Source organism: Acipenser ruthenus, chromosome 6, assembly GCF_902713425.1.
Source record: "Acipenser ruthenus chromosome 6, fAciRut3.2 maternal haplotype, whole genome shotgun sequence".
Lineage (NCBI taxonomy): Eukaryota > Metazoa > Chordata > Actinopteri > Acipenseriformes > Acipenseridae > Acipenser > Acipenser ruthenus.
The window spans coordinates 13,188,782-13,208,113 of NC_081194.1; the positions used below are offsets into that span (position 1 = coordinate 13,188,782).

The 19,332-nt window shown below is 41.0% G+C and overlaps 1 protein-coding gene across 1 annotated transcript in view; it reads left to right on the forward strand.

Annotated features, from left to right (window-relative positions):
* The first annotated feature begins 7,385 nt into the window (after window positions 1–7,385).
* LOC117411295 (glutamate--cysteine ligase catalytic subunit-like) overlaps window positions 7,386–19,332 on the forward strand; it is a 37,874-nt gene continuing 25,927 nt past the window's right edge. The window contains exon 1 of the mRNA XM_034018577.3: window positions 7,386–7,984. Coding sequence (XP_033874468.2) covers window positions 7,835–7,984 — 150 coding nt within the window. The 5' untranslated portion in view covers window positions 7,386–7,834. The remainder of the gene's footprint in view (window positions 7,985–19,332) is intronic.

A 19,332-nucleotide genomic window follows, 5' to 3' on the forward strand; every position in this document is an offset into this window, starting at 1 on the left:
TTGAAAGTTCTAAAATGAACATCTTATTAACCACCAAATTGTAATTTGTTTATGATCTTTAAATGTCAGAGGGAATCGTCCAATATTTAAAATTTAATTTAACATCATTTATAACTGTAAAGTTATTTAAAAATAAAAATAAAAAAAACTTGATTTAAGAATACAAAAAAGGGAACATAAACATTTTTGAAAAATGTGTAAAATAAGTTTCAGTATTTGTTTAAAAATAGAAGTTGAAATAACTTTATAGTGGTTAGGTCTGTGTGGAGTTAAAAAACAGAATGTTTAAAGCAAATCGACTTTAACTATAATACCAGTAAGGAAATATTAAACAAGGCAATTCATGTATTTTACATGACTGTAAAATGTATCAAATTGTACATTTTATATAGTCCATTTATATAGTCCATACACATTTTAAAGTTGTTGTAAACACAAAATATATTTTCAATTTGGGGCCAATAATGTGTATAGCTTTTATCAGCCCTTTGTTAAAAAAAAAAAAAAGTTGTATTCTAGCAGACGACAATTGCTCCATTGTGCTGTGGGCAATTACATTACGTGTAATGGAGAAGGGTGTTTTAATCTTCGTATTTACTCTCGTGTAAAGCCAGGCCTTTTATTGCTGTATATAAACTATCTGATCTTCCAAGGCCAGCTCGCCATCAGCGCCCTCTGATGGTGAAAAAGGAAGGTAATAGCTGTATGCAGTTCTGAGCCAGTCCAACCAATATACTGTATAAAGGTTAATAAAATGCGGGTTTGCAAATGCTGGAAAAGGGTTAAGTTGCAAAAAGAAAAGAGAAATATGTACATGTATTTGAGGTGTTGCTGTTTAATGTATGAGAATTATTGTTTTATGAGATTAAAGGGATTTCACTGCAGGCTGCCCATATGCCTGTGAAAAGTTGTAAAAAGCTAAAGAAATCCAAGCATTCGATTGGAGCTGCTTGGAGTGGCAGTAGTTTACTGCTGCTACACAATAGACTGTATGTTACTGATTAAATACAGTGTTGAGAAAAAAGTAGCGATGGTAACAAGAGGCTGAATGGGAACAGATGGTATATATACAGAGATATATTCTACCATTGGGCCACAAGGGATATGGACAACTTCCATCCGATTACCTTTCATACATTCTATGACAAATCACATTGTTTTAAGTTTATCATACTGAAAATGATCATTTGAAATGCATGCAGATACTACTAACCTGGGGACAGTACTAACACTGCAGGCAAACCCAGGCTAACAGTGGTGGATTTTAATGCAATACAGATGCAGTGGAACATGTTTACAGCTGCTGTAAAGTTCATTCAGATCATTAAATAAAATCATTAAAACAGACCCCATTGTGTGAGTCTGAGTACTGTGTAAATGAAGGGGAAAACCAGCTGCCTGCTCTGAACTTTATGCTTCTGAACTCTTGTTCTAGTACTGTTAATAGTCCCACGTTTTCATTAAAGCTTTATCCATGAAAAAAAAAAACACATTTGCGTCTTTCTTTTATTTTTTAATGATGATTCTGTTCGTTGAGGTATAATATTTTGAATGCTCTTAGTTTTGGTGCTTTTTACTGTACAGTAAAAGAGTTTAATACTGTGACTCACAGCAACTGTATATAAGACACTGCTTGTTTTGATCACACTTTTGGTGATAGAACCATAACTGCCGCAAACCATAAAAGGCAGTGTCAGCTATAAAAGAAATGAAACTACAAAGAGACTACAACACCCAACACATTTTCAACAAGAAATATGAAGGGGAAGGATTGAGCCGAAGAATATTTAAAAACAATGGACAATAAAGTGACTTCACTGTACACAAAAAATCCATATCCCCAGCACTGTAATTTGTAATGTGTATCTAGAGCAAGGTTATATGCACCTGTTTGTTAGCACAAATGGGTAGTGTATGTGTGAACAGTGTAGTGGCTGCCACTAGCAACTAATTGCATATCATAAACAAATTGGTCAAACAGTCAGGCAGCTCCTAATACCGAAGTAGGTGTTCCTTTATCACAGGAGAAACTGAAATAGAGAATATGAACATAAGAACATAAGAAAGTTTACAAACGAGAGGAGGCAATTCGGCCCATCTTGCTCGTTTGGTTGTTAGTAGCTTATTGATCCCAGAATCTCATCAAGCAGCTTCTTGAAGGATCCCAGAATCTCATCAAGCAGCTTCTTGAAGGATCCCAGGGTGTCAGCTACAACAACATTACTGGGGAGTTGGTTCCAGACTCCCACAATTCTGTGTAAAAAAAGTGATCTATCTAATCTCCATTTGTGACCCCTGGTCCTTGTTTCTTTTTTCAGCTCAAAAAAGTCCCCTGGGTCGACACTGTCAATACCTTTTAGAATTTTGAATGCTTGAATCAGATTGCCACGCAGTGTTCTTTGTTCAAGACAGAATAGATTCAATTATTTTAGCCTGTCTGCATATGACATGCCTTTTAAATGATAAACAAAGCATACAAATAACACATTTAAAGGCATACTGTATTAAACAGTGGTGTAAATGTATAAATACAGTATTACATATAGCATCTATACTTCCATAATATTTAATGTACCACCTGTTTAATTTCCTTTTACTGTGTTTTCTATCATTCTCTATTGTTTCGTTTTAGATCATTATTTGCTATACGTACTATGTCTCTGTTCTCTATCTCTCTTTTATGAGTGTGTGGCCAGTTTGCTTGTGCGTGTATGTAAAAAAAGGCAAATTTGGATAGCCTAGCTGTAATTTTGTAAATGTTGTATTGCATTTATTTCACTATATTAGCAACTACAGATTGTTAATAATTTTCGAACACAAGTAATTCACTATCATTTACATCAGGAAGACATCTGAGGTCCTTTTAAAAAAAAAAAACACGACAATTTTAACAACAATCTTACAAGAACAGCAGCTCAATAATGAACTGACATTTTACGTTACAAAAAATAAACCACTCAACTCAAGTCAATAATACTTGCGGTAGCCACAAAGCTGAGCTACAAGACAGCCGCCTATTTCCTATGCCTACCGTCGACTCTTGGTCATAATTCCAATTCCGTTGCACTTTATGCTTTAATAAATTAGTGTAATGTAAATTAGTGTAGTGTAGAGGTTATCTATTTTATGGCTACTGAAAGCACAGATTATCTTGCATGAGACACAGGCCACGTATCCAGCCACAGTGTAAGTAATCGAAATGTTTTCCAGACTGATGACTTGTCTTTCTCTTATCTTCCTTCATTAACGTCTTGTAAACTTGGTTCTACATATTAAAATACAAACGTTTTCGTTCACAAGCAACAGGCAACTAAGGAAATTGCAAACAGGTGACTGTGTCAGCTGACAATGTTGTCACATGTTTATACTCGCTGTACTGTGGGCTCGCAGTGGGAAAAGAAACTGATAGCTTGATAAGGCAAGATGACCACAAACTGAACTTTTGTCAGCCGAATATTCATAATTATATCAGCATCCGGTCTGCCATCCGCAAAGATGTAAAACAATACACACGCATCCGCATCCGCATACTTTAAAGTATTCGAAAAATAAATAAATAAATAAATAAAACTCCACCCACCTCTGAGTAACTATTTTATTCCCCTGTGTGACTGCTGAAAAAAAAAAGTTCTAGTTAAGATCAAACTGAGGGTGTTTCTGTGCCAAAGGTGTAAGTAGGACTCTTTCCTCTGGAAAAGCAGTACAATGGTGTGCGTGCATTAATGATGGACCAGTATGTTGCATATATGTTTGTTATCACTATTACTTTTCTTTATCAAAAAGCTAACTAATAATGACTCGGCAAAAAAAGGTAAATGAAAATGCATGTCATCGTTTGTGGGTGTTGCGTTCCAGGCATAATCCAAGTTGATTGTGAAATCCAAGGTAATGTTCTGTAATGCTATCAATAACGAATGTCGGTATTTTCACAGTATGACCTTAAAATAGTCAACAAAAAGTTTCAAGAATCTAAAAATTTGATAGATTCATGAAAATACGTGTATTTAAGTAACTCACAAGTTAATACTTAGACGGTTTTTTTTTTTTTTACCAATTTAAATCATATGTCCCTAGCGTGCTCTGTTTCTTCTACAAATACCAGTATTATTTTCCACACCTGTGTTATTTAACTTGCACACAGTGACCAGATGGCATGCCAGATGGCAGAACAAGTAAAGCGCATTTAAGGAAGAGTGATAAGTGTCCTATTCTGGGAATATAAGGGGGTGTCTGTCTATGCATTTGTATGGCAAACAGAAGAACGAATGCATAGACAGACACCCCCCTATATTCCCAGAATATGACACTCTCAATAATTTATGCTAAATATTGTTAATACTAAGTTCCATGAAAATTGGATAAGCGGCTCTCCAGTAATATGCAAAAATAAAACTAAGTGTGACATATAGATGGACAGACAGACAGAAACCCCCATAGATCCCTGTGACAGAGATCAAATGGTGCTTGGTGTTAGAGCTCCCTCTCGACCTGTGAGGGCACAGTGTAAGAGGAACAGAGTACCCTTAACTAAATGGCACCACAATTTATTCCGTTAGGTAGGTGGAAGTTGGTCATTTAAGAAAGGGGCGCAGCTACGGTATCCAAACTCAATGACCCAGATGGTAAACGGCGTGGCATCTGAGGATTGGAGGAGCGGATGCGCTCGTTAACCTAGGGGTCATGAGCGAGTATAAATAGGGGTCATAGCTGAAGTGATCTGTTCCTTGGTAAATGGTTAGTGTTGAAAACCTACAAGGAGCCTGTGCTGTTTCGTGAACCGTGAGTTTTGTCTTGTGTTTGTTAGTGTTTTGTTAACTGTCGTCTGTTTTTAATAGACTACCAGTTGCACGATCCAGAGCTGTAGCGAAAGCCAGCATAAACCCGGACATCACTTTCACCCCTGCATTTCACGGAGAACTGTATTACACCACTTGCACGTATTCACTATCACTAAGAACTGTGTTTGTGTTTAGTGTTGGTGTGTAAAACTGGACTTTTTGGTTACGGGTCAAACCCGGGTAATTACAAATACCGACAGACGCCGCTGTATCACTCCAACATTATTATTTACAGGTACTCGTTGTCTGTCTGTTTTACATTAGCTCTGCACTGCACTCGCCTGTATTCACTCACCACTTTGCCACAATCCCAACAACCTGATATTCTCAATAATGTATTGTAGCTTAATAATGTTAATACCAAGTGTCATGACAACTGGACCGCCAGCTCTACTATATCTCCTTTGCAGGGAGTGTATGTGTCAGAGAATAGCAGCTTTGGAATGCAGTTGGATCACATGAACTCATGAACTAGGCATAAGTCCTTAAAGACAAAAAAATGATTATCTGAAATAATATTGTGCAGTATCCTAATGTTCATCTAAAAAAAGAATGGACATTTAAATGATGTCAACTTCATCTAAACTTCAAACCATGCAACTTCTATAACCTGTGACTTCCATAACTGATACTCTTGAAAGTTTTATTTTTGTTACTGAATAGCTGTATCGGTGTTTTAAATAATTACAAATGTCATGCTGTACTATCCTAAATACAGCAGCTCTGCAAACAGTGCTGAGATAAAATAATGCCTTCTGCCATCTCAAAAGCCTGCAGCTATAGAGGATGATCTCAGAACAGGTACCAGCACCTGCACCAGGTGTGGCTAAAGGGACCCACCACTCTCAAGCAGGTCTTGGTCATTGTTGAGCAGATCGAGGCCATGCTCCGGGAAGGAGAATGTCTTCACCCCCTGACTAGACCTCTGCGTGCTGCCAACTGTAGTGAAGAGGAGCAGGACTTCAGAGAGGAGCCAGTGCCCTCTTTCTACCGCCCTGAAGGAACGCTGCTGGCTGCTGTGGGAAGCCCGGGCATCTGTCGGCCCACTGTGCAACCACTAGGCGCCCCCCAAGTTTCAGGACTGTGTTCGGGTCTAAGGGGGCTGACGGGACATTTGGCCCTTAAGTGGGAGTGACATAGCAGGTCAGGTGGTGCACTTGCTGCAGCGCTGTCTAGCAAACCAGGAGACAGCGTAGCATGCTGTGGCTGACCCAGCAGCCAGAAAGCCCCACATGTATGGAAATAGTGGCAGCAAAGGACAGTGGAAGTGTTGGGCAATTATTGCTGTTGTTTACTGTAAATTGTTAGGTTAAACCTTTTTTGCTCCCTAGGGAGCATAGGTCATCCACTTTGATCCTCCATCTGGCTCTGTTTTGGGCTAGTTTCTCCAGTTCTTTCCAGGAGTATCCAATCTCCTTCAGTTCTGCCTCTGTGGACCTCCTCCAGCTGTTTCTTGGTCTTCCGGGTTTTCTTTTCCCTTGTGGGTTCCAAGTCAGTGACTGTCTGGTTATGAAAGCACCACTTTCTTCTCTTGATTTGTCTTTCTATGATTTCTCGTTGTGTTCTTTCCCAGAGATCTATGTTCCTGATGGTGTTTGGCCAATAAATTCCTAAGATGGTTCTGAGGCATTTATTTATGAAAGCTTGCAGTTTGTTTTGTTTACTGTAAATAGTTTAATTGTATTTCCTTTCCCTTGTTGCTATGTGTGTTCCCGGTGTCTGTATGTGTGTTATGTGAGCATTGGTGGCTGTTTGTGCATGCTTCTATGGTCTCTGGTCTGTGTAGTTGGGTGAGCCCTCCACTCACTGTATGCAACTCCTGTTCCTGTTTGTGACAGTGACAGTGTATTTAAGAAGCAGAGCCTTCTGAATGTAAAGCGGGGGCAGTGTTGCTTAATAAAAGTGCTACTTTTTTGGAAGAGCAATTGTCCCTTGGCTTCATTTTTTAAAAGATGGTGACCTTTTAAAGATTACTACAATATTATAGTGGGTAAATAAAATCAATACAAAAGTGAATAAACTTGCCACGGAGTGATATTTTGCAAACAGCTTCTCATTTCATTCAGTTGCAGATTACTCTCATAAGATAACTTCACTGCAACTTAATACTTTTGCCTGGGGCTGTGAAACAGGCACACATGCCACTTACAGGAGTTACTAGTACAGTAACTGCTGCAGCACCCGCCGTATTCATTCAACATGCAGAAACTTACCATGGGTAGAGTTCACATTCCATTCTTGAAGAGAGTTTCATTTTTAAAAATTGACAATTTGTTAAGTCATCCCTGGCTGGAACTACATTATCCCCTTAAGACCTTCATAGTACTGACTGAACAGCTGACAAAATGCATGTCATACTCATAAACTGAGGTCTGAAATGTGTATTTATGTAGCAGATATGCATGTCACATATAAATATGCTATGTCATTGCTTATTTTGCACCTTAAAATCAGTTCAAATTGTAAGCCTCCGCTCCCTTGAAGCGTTTGTGAAAAATGCTGAGTCACGACGTGACGTTTCCGCCTGACTGGGTCACGTGGATTCAGTCATTGCCAAGTGACTTGATGATAAAGGTTTTCGATTTTGCTAATCTGTAGAGTACTCAGTAAGGTACAGAGAAAGCTGAGACGCGTGCAGTAAGCAGCGGTTGACTATTTAAATTACCTACATTCCAAAGTGAAACAAATTGAACAAACTGTATTTGGCTAGCTCCAGTACAGGCTTCATTTTTTACGGACGCAGTACGACTGCAGCATTGCATTTTTTTGCATTCTTTATCGATATATTTAAAACGTTTATTTATTTTTTTTGTTTTAATAAGGCCTCGTTTTATTCGCATATCATTAAACAAACTACTAGGTTGAGGGTCAGTTATTTGTTGTGAATGAAAAGGATCATTGAATTTATCGCTTAATATTCGGGGTTCAAAGTGAAAACACAGAACTTAGTATCGTTGAAAAAGGGTCAGTGTTTTCACTCACTGTATCTTGGTGCCATGGGTTTGCTGACACAAGGGTCGCCATTGAACTGGGAAGAGACCAAAAAGTATGCGGATCATGTCAGAAAACACGGCATCATCCAATTCCTAAATATTTACAACAAATTGAAAGACCGACAAAAGGACGTCCTGAAATGGGGTGATGAGGTAAGCCTGCACAGTACTGTAGCATATTTATTTTAAAAAACTAAAACGCATCGTTCATTTGAATCCTCTGTTTACAAACTCTTTTGACAGTGGTGCTATTTTGACAGGAATGCATAGGTACTTTATCGCACCAGTACAGTACTATAAACAACACTGACAGCCACAGGCCCTGAAGGTTACAGCATACGTAGGGGCTACACAGGTGCAGTGGTTATCGGACCTGCTGCTTTGTAGAACAACATGCACGATATCTGTCATGCTTTTGTTTGCACTTCCTTTATGCATTTAAAGAATACAGAATGACGTTAGGGAAATAATATATTTATAGTGTAGTTATCTATTATTGCATCATCGTTATACAACTGTTCAAGTTACAGTATGAATCTGTTATTTCATAATTTGTTTCTTAGTAAACAATACTACTAGATACCATCCGTGTATATGCCGATAAACGGATTTCATTCTGACGTGTCTCCACATTGCTACTTGTACTCAAGTAAAATTTTACAACTCTTCATGTATTTTATTTGTATAGCTACTCTACGTTTTTTATTATTTTGTTTTAAAATATATGTTTAGGTCTCCAATAAGCTAATTAGAATACAGTGGCAAAATAAATTATTTTTATTACTGTGTTTTGTTGTAAATAAAAGCAATTAAAAATAATAGGTAACCAGGAAATGAGAATACAGAACAAGTCATATGTATCATTTTGTCATTTGACCAGCAGTTAAGACATTTAGGATTTGACCAGACCTAGTAATGTACAGATTGCATTATCACTGAAACCGTTTTAGCCAGACACTTGATGACTGGTGTAGTTTTCAGAGATATTATTTGCTTAGTTTTCAGGGGTTTTAGCCAAAATGTGAAATTCTGACTAAAATATTTACAAGCTGCTAGTTCAATAGCAATGTGAATGGCAGTCGATCTGGTTAAAACCTAAAACTGTGACCTCCGTAACTTCTTTGATGCTGGTCTTATGAAGTGGAAATTGGATGCATCGAGTTCCTTTTCAATTCGAAGAAGACTAACAACCAATACTTTTGGGATATGCCTGCCACAGGTTAGGTATTTACTGAGCATTTTATGTCAGAGCTGCAGATAGGCCTTTCTGGGGAGTGACGTCCTCAGTCCCGCCTACCGAGGGATTAAGTAGTCACTCTGCGGAAGTCCAGTTGCTGTGATTGATTATGTATGAAAGAGCTCTCAGTAGTTTTCTGAAAGATCCTCTGCAATTTTATTGGTGGAAGTCGGCTTGCCACTTCCCTGGAATCAGAAACTCAGCTTCTGAAGACTGAGCTATAAACGCTGTGCAACTGCACTCCATTTAATTTTTTCTTTTCAACAGCCTACATTGCCTGGTGACTGTAGTCTGCTTTTTTAACCCTACAGTGTTGTTGTTTTGTGTTGTCTTTTCTTCTGCTATTTGCAGCTTAAAAAAAAAAAAAAAGAGAGAAAAGAGACGAGTGATTCCTCCACCGGGACCCGGCTCTGCTGAGTCGACGGCACTGGATTGACTCTGCCCGCCCACTCAGTGTGCGCGGCCCAAAAAATAAATAAATAAATAACCCTACCCCTTCAGCTTCTGCTGTGTGTGTGTGAGAGAGATAGTGTGTGTCTTTTCCACTGCCTCACAGTTAAAATAAATAAATAAAAAAAAATGTATGCTTCCTCCACTGGGTCTGGTTCTACTAGCCCCACTGTCGAGTAGACTCCATGGATACATCGACCAGAGCATACCCTGCGCGCAGGCTCCAGGCTCCCATCGAGCTCGCAGCCACTCAAAGTCTCCTTCAAGTAGCAGTAAGTGGGCAAGACACTCGAGGCAGGCAAAGGATATTTTTGAACTGAAGAGCCAGATGGCTCTGGTTTTGGAGTACCTGGTCAGGCAGCAGGCTCTTCCCCCTGCTTCGGCCTCAGCTCCGCCTCTGACACCTGCCCTGGGACCGACACCGCTCTCACCGGTGGTCGCCCCAGATGTCTCAGAGCAAGATGTAGCGATGAGCGAGGAGGAACAGGATGCAATCTCAAATCGCTGCTTCCTGGGATGGTGATTCCTTCCCACAGGAAGAGACAGGTCCAAGAACTAACCCAGGAGATTGGCCCCAGCTCTAAGGTTACCTGGTACCACCCCTCCCTCAACTCAGTTTGAGCGCTTATGGAGCGAGCCTCCCAAGATTTTCCAGGTTCCCTGGAAGGCAGCGCCTGAACAGCACCACTATGTTTTCAGACCGGCGCAGGCTTCAACCCCCCGAATCCTTCCCGGTGTTTCTGGATTTTTTGGAGGAGGTACAGTCTTCTTGGCACCGAAGCAGCCCCGCTGGCTTCATTGGAAGGCGAGGGGGCGCTCGGTTTAGCAGAATTCCTGCCGGTGGATTCTACTATCGCGGCCCTGGTGCGAGCCCTCCGGTAGGAGATCTGTCTAAGGACCCTCCCTGCCCAATGCAGGATAACAGAGGCCCACCTTAAGAAAGCATATGCAGCTAAAGCGCAGGTTATGCACCTGGCCAACACGGCAGGCCTATTCACGGCCTATATTTTGCAATCGGCGCCCCACCCTGAACCAGTAGCTTTGGAGCTGTGCTTGGTTTGTCACGCTGCTGCAGGTATCAGGCTTCCAAGGGCAAGCCTTGGGCCAAAGCCTGGCAGGCCTTATAGTGGCACACAGACAGCTTTGGCTGTCCCAGGCAAGGGTCCCGGATACAGACAAGTCTGCCTTGCTGGACACACCTATCTCCCCTGGCCATACATTCGGGCCATCAGTGGAGGAGATCCTGCAACGCTCCTACAGAGAACAGGAGGCGTCCTGACGGGGGCCTCAATGCTCCCTTCCCATGCTCCGGTGGGAGAGGACGAGACGCTGGCGTCCGCCTGTGACAAAAACTGTGACCAGGACAGTTCTGATCCTCACTGCATTGCATGGCGACCTGAGGCATCACCTTCAGGCTTCTGCGGTAGCTAATAACCGGGACTGCCCGCAAGGATGGGGAAACACTAGACGTGGGGCCCCAGCGCAACAGTGCTCTGGGAGGCAGTTCCAACACTGCCCTAGGCAGCCTCTGAAGCAAGCTCCAACCCAGCAAGGCCCCTGAAGGCTTGCGGCCTCAGACCCACCCCTTCTCACACCAGCTACAATACTGGTGCACCTGCACCTCAGACTCTTGGGTGCTCACCACTGTACACACTGGTTATGTGTGGGCCCTCTTTTGAGGGATCATGGTTACATCCGTGAGCGACCCTCTCCAGATCTTGGCCCTCAGGCAAGAAGTAAATACATTATTTCTCAAACAAGCCATTTGCATCATAGACCCCACCTCTCAAGAGGAGGGGTTCTACTCGAGGTATTTTCTGTTGCCAAAAAAGGACGATGGCCTTCACCCCATCCTAGACCTGAGACACCTCAATGGGTTCTTGAGGGAGAGGAGGTTCCAAATGGTCACACACCGTCACATCCTCTAGTCTGTCCGGCCGGGCGACTGGTTTACCACCGTGGACTTAAAGGACGTGTATTTTCACGTCCCTATTCATCCCACTCTCAAGAAATATCACCTCTTTGCCTTTCAGGGATGCGTCTTCAAGTTTTCCGTGCTACCATTTAGCCTCTCTTTAGCCCCCTGCACGTTCTCAAAGTGTGTGGATGCCATCCTTGATCAGGGTGTTGAACTACCAGTCGCAGGAACGAGCAGCGGCCCACACGGCGATCGTGACAGAGTATCTGGCGAGACTGGGTCTCGCCCTCAACGATGCCAAAAGCCAATTAATACCAGTGCAAAGTAAGGTTTACTTGGGTCTCCAGCTGGATTCCCTTACAATGTGAGCCTACCTGACAGCCGCCATTCACAACTGTCTAACCCTTTTTCAACAGGGACTGACAGTACAATTGCTGTTTTGTCAGAAATTACTCTGCCTGATGGCCGCAACTCCAGCTGGGGTTACTCCATATTGGCCTGATTCAAGCATGGCTCAATGCCTTCCGGCTACATCCCAAACGCGACAGATACCGTCGGCTGACCGTGTCTTGTGTATGCTGGGAAGCCCTCCGCTGGTGGAGGCAAGCCTCTCGCCTGCGTGAAGGTGTAAGGATGGGAGTGATCCACAGCCGTCAGGTGGTTCAACTCGGGTTGGGGTGTGGTCTGGGCAGACAGAGGAGTTTGCGGGTCCTGGTCGGGTTGCTGGACATCCCTGCACATAAATGTGCTGGAACTGCAAGTGGTTCACCTCGCTCCCCAGCATTTCCTTCCAGTACTCCAGAGGAGACATGTCCTTGTCCTTACGAACAGCATGTCTGTAGTAGCGTATGTCAACCACCAGGGATGACTTCCGTCCCCGAGGTTGCACCGCATAGCCTTTCAGCTATTGACCTGGGCAAAAATGAACCTGCTATCCCTCCGGGCTGTTCCTCTCCCTGGAGTGGTGAATTGGGCGGCAGACCTCCTCTTGAGGATGGGTCCTCACCCGTCAGAATGGCGACTGTGCCCTCAGGTGGTAGTGCATTTGGCAACATTTCAGGAAGGCCAGAGTCGATCTCTTTGCCACAGCAGAGACGACTCACTGCCCACTATGGTTCTCCCTCCACTGCTGCGGCGGTCCACTAGGTGTCTACTTCCTAGCCCACGAGTGCCCCAAGACGCTCTTGTATGCATTCCCACCAATACCATTGCACCCGGCCTTCCTAGAGAAGGTCCGGAGAGAAGGCAACACTTCTCCTTTTGGCCCCCAGATGGCCCAGGAGAATCTGGTTTTCAAACCTTTGCCAGCTGCTAGAAGGCCAGCCCTGGGAGATCCCGCTACGCAGGGATCTCCTCAGTCAGACGAGAGGCACTCTCAGGCACGCAGTACCGGGTAGTCTCCAAATGCGGGTCTGACCCCTGAATGAGACCGTCTGTCCGCTTTCGGGGTCTCAGATGCAGTTGTCAATACTCTGCAAAGTCGTTTACGCCTATAAGTGGTGGTATTTTCAAAACTGGTGAATAACCAGAGGCTATGACCCCATCTATTGCCCTATAGCAATCATTTTACAGTTTCTGCAAGACCTGCTAGAGGTGGGTAGATCCTCCTCTATGCTGAAAGTGTACCTAGCAGCCATATCTGCATGCCATGTCCCCATTGATTCAGTGTCCCCAGGTGCTCATTTCATGGTGACACGTTTTCTGAAGGGCGCTTGGCGGTTACGTCCTCCTAGAAAGGACATCCTCCCCAAGTGGAGTCTAGACGTGGTATTGGAGGCTCTCACTAAGGCCCCGTTTGAGCCTATACTTTCCATTGAGTTGAAACATCTCTCTATGAAGACAGCCTTTTTGCTAGCCGTCACCTCCGCTAAGTGAGTTAGTGAGCTACAGGCTCTGTCCGTGCACAGTGCCTGTATGTGTATTTGGGATGATGGAAACCGGGTATCGTTATGCATGAACCCAGCTTTCCTCCCTAAGGTGGTTACAGCGTTCCACTTACACCATCAGTGGAATTAGAGGCTTTCCACCCCCCTCCTTTTTCAGTTCGGGCATTGACAGGTTATGTGGATAGGACGAGAGTGCTACGTCAGTCTGACCAGCTCTTCATCTGCCATGGTGAAAGGACCCTGGGTCAAGCCCTCTCGAAGCAGCAACTGTCCCACTGGATTATGAACACAGTCTCTACTGCATATACCAATGCCGGCCTACCTCGACCCGAGAGGGCTGCCGTGCACTCTACCAGGGGAGTGGCTACATCCTGGGCCCTTCATTAACTGTCCTTCATTGACTGATATTTGTACTGCGGCTAGCTGGGCTATTCTGCATACATTCACCAGGGGCCGGTTGTACTAAAGAGATCTGATCCTGGATCCGGGCTCATCAAAATATATAACTGATACCTTTTTAAAATTGCTAAAATAATATTTAAATAAGCACTATAATGAATTTAGATAATTGTAACGATAACTTAATAAACTTTAAAACCTGCTTGCAGGGATATCCAAAAATATTTCCTTCAAATTGAAACAGAGATAATTTAACGTTTTAGAAAACATTAAGTAACAATGCATTTAAAAGTATGTGTAACAGTACTGTATTAAGATACTATCAATTAGAAAACAACAAAAAAAAACTTTTTACAATATTAGTTTAGTTGTGTTTAGCTATATCTGACATTTCTGTTTTCGCCATATAGCTACAGAAAAAAACAGACCTGACTGCGTTTCAAAAATATTATTTCTACGTTTTGTGTGTTGACAAAGTCATACTGGCGTTCTCACTCATGTTATCGATTACAACGAAATCATTGATTTAATTAGATTTAATGTTGTAGTTTTTTTTAATGGATATCATCACCCCCCCAATTCCTTTTTTCTCAATAACTTAAGCTTACCTTTTCACAGCCTCAATCTCCCCCTGTCCGTGACATTTTCCAGTTGCAGATGTCTGTCAGCACTTGATTACATTTGCTCAAAATGTGTTGATAATTTGCCCTTAACCGACGCTGCAGCTAGATGTTTGTGTGTATGGTGGCTATACCTCTGTAAAATATCTGTGTGTCCGTCAGAAAATACACACGGACGTGATTACGGTTTTAGAAGTTAAAAAACAAAACAAAACCAGATACCGATATTAATATATTCGATCTGTTTTTATAGAATCACTGGAGTTTTAATTCATACATGTACAGTAGTTGCTTCTGATTTATGTCGTTTAAATTCAATGCACTTCATTTTCTGACATTCAGATTCTTCAATCTCTGCGCCACGCATATTCGCGTGCGCCACGCATATTCGCTTCTCATTGGTCAGCTTCTCATTGCGCAGCTCCAGGATCGGATCAAGATTTCGGATCAGTGGAGCTTGATCCTGATCCGCTTAGTACAATGCCTTTTCATGATCTGACTCCAGTGAGCCCCGATCTGATCCTGTTTTTTTTATCTTATTAGTACAACCGGCCCCAGGTTCTACCGACTTAATGTGGTAGATCCCTCTATGCCTTCATTAGGTACAGGGGTCCTTGAGGTTGCACGCTTGCACCACAAACAGTAGTTTGGCTTTAGCGAGACATCCCTCGTCTGCTGTCTCTGCTCACGCTCCCTCACAACGGCTTTGATATACTTTCCCAAAGATATTGGTTGTTAGTTGTCTTCGAATATAAAGGGAACGACAGGTTACAGATGTAACTCCGTTTCCCTGAAAGAGAAGACGACCAACAAAACTCGCATTGGCGGGTTCGATACAAAAGAGAAAGTGATCTCTGCGGAGTGACTACTTAATCCCTTGGTAATTGGGACCCTGATTAGCACTAATCTTGGACCACCTAATGTTAAATTGGGCAAGGTAGTCCATGATTAGTGCTAGTCAGGGTCAGTGAAACCAGCTCTAAGAAAGGTAACCGTCAAGCCCTACCTTTTTGATGATTGTTGCTGTTGTATAATACAATATTTATAATCCATGTTTATATAAAGATTAAATGCATTAGATTATGTATTTGTTTTTATTGTTTTTGAAATTAATATACAAGTTAAATATTTACATAAATGCATATTTTAATTGTTAAACTTAACTTAAACTTTAACAAATCTTATCAAAATTGATTCCTGAAGCCTACCACTCCGATATTGATTGCTTTGAAGTGGCAGGATGAGAATAAAAGGTCCTCTATCTTGCATGAGCACCATCCCTGTCCGTCCCCCCTCCAGCTCATGTTATCCAGAGGCAGAACTTTAATTTCTTCGTTCACCATCTCGACAGCAAAGCTGTGTATAGTGTAAGATGTATTGAAAGAAATGTCTCAAACACTCTGCTGTTTGGGATTTTTTTTGTTAAATTTCCATACAACCAAAAAGAAAATGAATGCAAACTGCAAGATGCTCTGTATCATGGCTGCACAAACAATCTCGGGGGTCACTTGGCAAGCGTAAGCGTAGTAGTAGTAGTAAAATGTCACTGATAACCAGCTTGGAACAGTGACTGTTAAATCAAGCTTTGTTTTGTCTTAGTCAGCTGCAATTCTTTTAATTGCCCACAATAAAGTGCTTACAAGCTTACTGTATATATCGCAAGCAACACCATGTGCACACAAACGTGTGTTTTTATTTAAATTATGAAAACTGTTCTATATAACATATTTTTAATCTACATGTGAATGTTTTATTCCATTTATATGGATTACCTGTAAGATAATATGATTTTCAATCAAATATAAACTTTGATAATGTATTCTTAACCTTTGAAGGTCAAAATACACCCTTTGTTACAGCCCTACATAGAATATTGTCTTAGAACAAGTGCTAAATCAAACAAGTGATTCTTAACAACGGGTCAAGCAGGGTACTTGGGGACTGATCTGATTTTTATTTTTAGATAGCTGTGGTTGAATGTATCACGGGTATGCAATTCATATCGCCCGACATTCTCAGGCACGCATTTAAGGTATTACAATTTAAGGTATCAGACCACCGACTCAATATCGCGGGTGTCGGGGTCCAATATAAATCCTCTATATATCGAGGGCCGCGATATAGCGAGAGACCCATAGAAAATATTAATAAGCTAACAAATACTATACAACCACTCCCTTGTTTTATCAGGGGCGTCAGGGTCCAATGTAAATCCTCTACACAACCTGCTTTTTTCTCATTTTTCATATAAAAAGCAGCACACCGATTTAATTTGTACTGCAGAGGGTAATTGCTTCTCATCAACTTAAGTCTCCAATTAATTTTATGAGTCTTCCTCTTCTTTCTCAAATGCACAAACCCGCTGCATTGAAAGAATCAATTTCCAACATAGGAGGCTTGTTGCCCTGGAGCTGATGTCACTGCCTTGTGACTTTTGCTAGTGCATTGCTGCCACAAGTGAACACCTCGTTGGCTAAAATAAAAACCACGTCAGCAAGTAGATATTTAATTTGCTTTGTGTTATTGTGCAATGTGTGTGCATATGATAACAGTACGATATGAATGCTTTGTTTTTAATTGTTTTGAATATTTTTGTTTGTGATGTGCAGTATGAAGTAAAATGAACAGTTATTCTAAGTGAATTTGTCTATGTACTGTATATTGTAGCTAAGGCATGCACAGTTAGACTGTAAATAAAAATGGCGAGCCAACTCCAGTATCACGATATATCCGAATCCGCAATATAGCGAAGGGCGATATAATGAGGGGTGGGTGAAAATTGACGTTTACTGTTTAGATGCATTTCAAGACAAACTTCCCCTGGCAAGAAATGTAATTTTTTTTCATTCGATTTTAGTGTTGCTAACCTTTTTTTTTTTTTTTTTTTGATTTAAACACTAATTAAAAATTATTTTACTAGATTTGAACAGAAGCTATATTAGTTATTTACTGGACATGCACAATCCATAGATTTTCTGAAACTATTAAAACATGAAGATTGTCATATGTTTATAATGATAGAAATGAAATGCTTATATATGAGATTACAATATTTTAGTTTAAAATAAAATACAGACTGTTAATCTCATGGCAATGTGTTTATGTAGTATTAATTCATTCATGTGTTTATTTTTCAGTGAGAGTAGTGTAGGGAAAGAATGTTGTCCCCCCCCCCCCCCCCCAAAAAAAAGCCATCAGGGTATGAAACCAGGATCACCCGGCTGCAGCAGTGTTCCAGTTAGACATCATGGGACAAGATGTTAGATGAGGAACAAGAGCTGTAAAATGTTATACACTCTTTAGAAAAATATAAGTATATAATAAAAATAAACAAAACAAAGTAGAAAATGCAGAGAACCTTGACAGGTTATACACATGTCCTTTTAAAAATCTGTGGTTCAGCAGTTACAAAACTGAAAGAAGGTCAAGAAAAATCAGAATTCCACAAAGCAGCAGTAATAGTTGGCAATGATTTTGTAACTGTGATGCAACAAACTAAAACACCTGTACACCAGGAGTTGGATTCAGCATATAGAAAGCGTGGAACATAACAGGCAGAAGCTATTTTTACATTTCAATAACTCCCAAGTATTACTTATTATAGTTGTACTCTAAGTATGTTACTTAAATTTACTGCAAATGTGTTCCAAACTGCACTGAAAGAAATATTTCCTTAAAGTATGTTATACATTTGTTGAGGTGAGGTTGTGTCACGGGGAACCTTTTGTATATCATGAATTTAGTGAACCCATCAAGTTACAAGGCTAGATTCGCCCCTGTTAATCACTAATTGATTGATTGTGTTCACTGTTAAATAAAATGAAAATCCTGCAAGGTATAGTCTACTTTTTTGTGTGTGTTTCATGCGACGGGGAGGGGGCAAGTACGTTTTTAAGAAGGCATTTTCTCCCTTCAAAAATTGCACACCCCTGTATCGCCTGGATTCATGTACTATTGATTCAGTACTTTGGTATCGTACTGTACAGACCACCATGAAACAGACTTTGAGCCGTGAACAGTTTATAATTAGATGCACACACACAGATGAACCCACTTTATATCATAATTGCCGTACAAAGCGGGTTATGATATAAACCGAGTTTCACGTTTGCCTGTGACATATGAGTGCGAAAAAAAAGAAAACTAATGTTTAATTAAAGAGCAGTGTTTTAATACTGTACATTTAGTCGTTCTTTACATTTAAACACATGCATATAGTTTACTACAGGACAAATACAATTTGTGCGTTTTGCATTAACTGGAACAAAACCGTGTGTGACATCTAAAAAAGGCATTAATTGTCGACTGATGAGAGCTATTGGGTGTTGCACTTGGTGGGGTTTTCTTTTTGTGAAGAAGACTTATGTTAAAAAAGAAAAACTTGGTGAAATTGGTGTTTTGTAACTGAACTGTATCCTGTTAAGACGCAGCAGCATTTGACCAGCTGCACAAAATGTCAGTAGCCGAGATGATTATTGGTTGTTATTTGCGTTGGAAATTAATTCTATCCTGTGGTTACTTAGTAAAGCCCAGCCACGCAGTATTTGACAGGCTGCACAAAACGTGACAATAAGCAGGTTTGTGAGATGATATTAAGAGAGGTCATTTCTCAAAGAACCTATGGTGCATGGCGAGTGGTTTTGAGAAATCGTTTTTACAGGGTTTTTACATCAGACTGTTTGAAAACCAATACAGGAATGACTCAACCACATCTTAATGTGCAGATCCAAACAAACCAAAATCAAACTTGTTATTACAGATCAAAGTACATAATGGTAGTGTACAAAAGTTACAATCATATTCAGTGTGGGGTCCTATTGTACATTTGTCCTAAATATTTGTTATTAATTCATGCTACTGTGGAATGCGATACTCCATGGTCATGCTGAGAAATTATGTAAACAATACAGCTTTAGAAGATTACAGTTAAGTGAACGTTGTTCTTGCTTGTTAAGTTGGTTTGTCAAAGTAGTTCCACATTAAAATGTAAC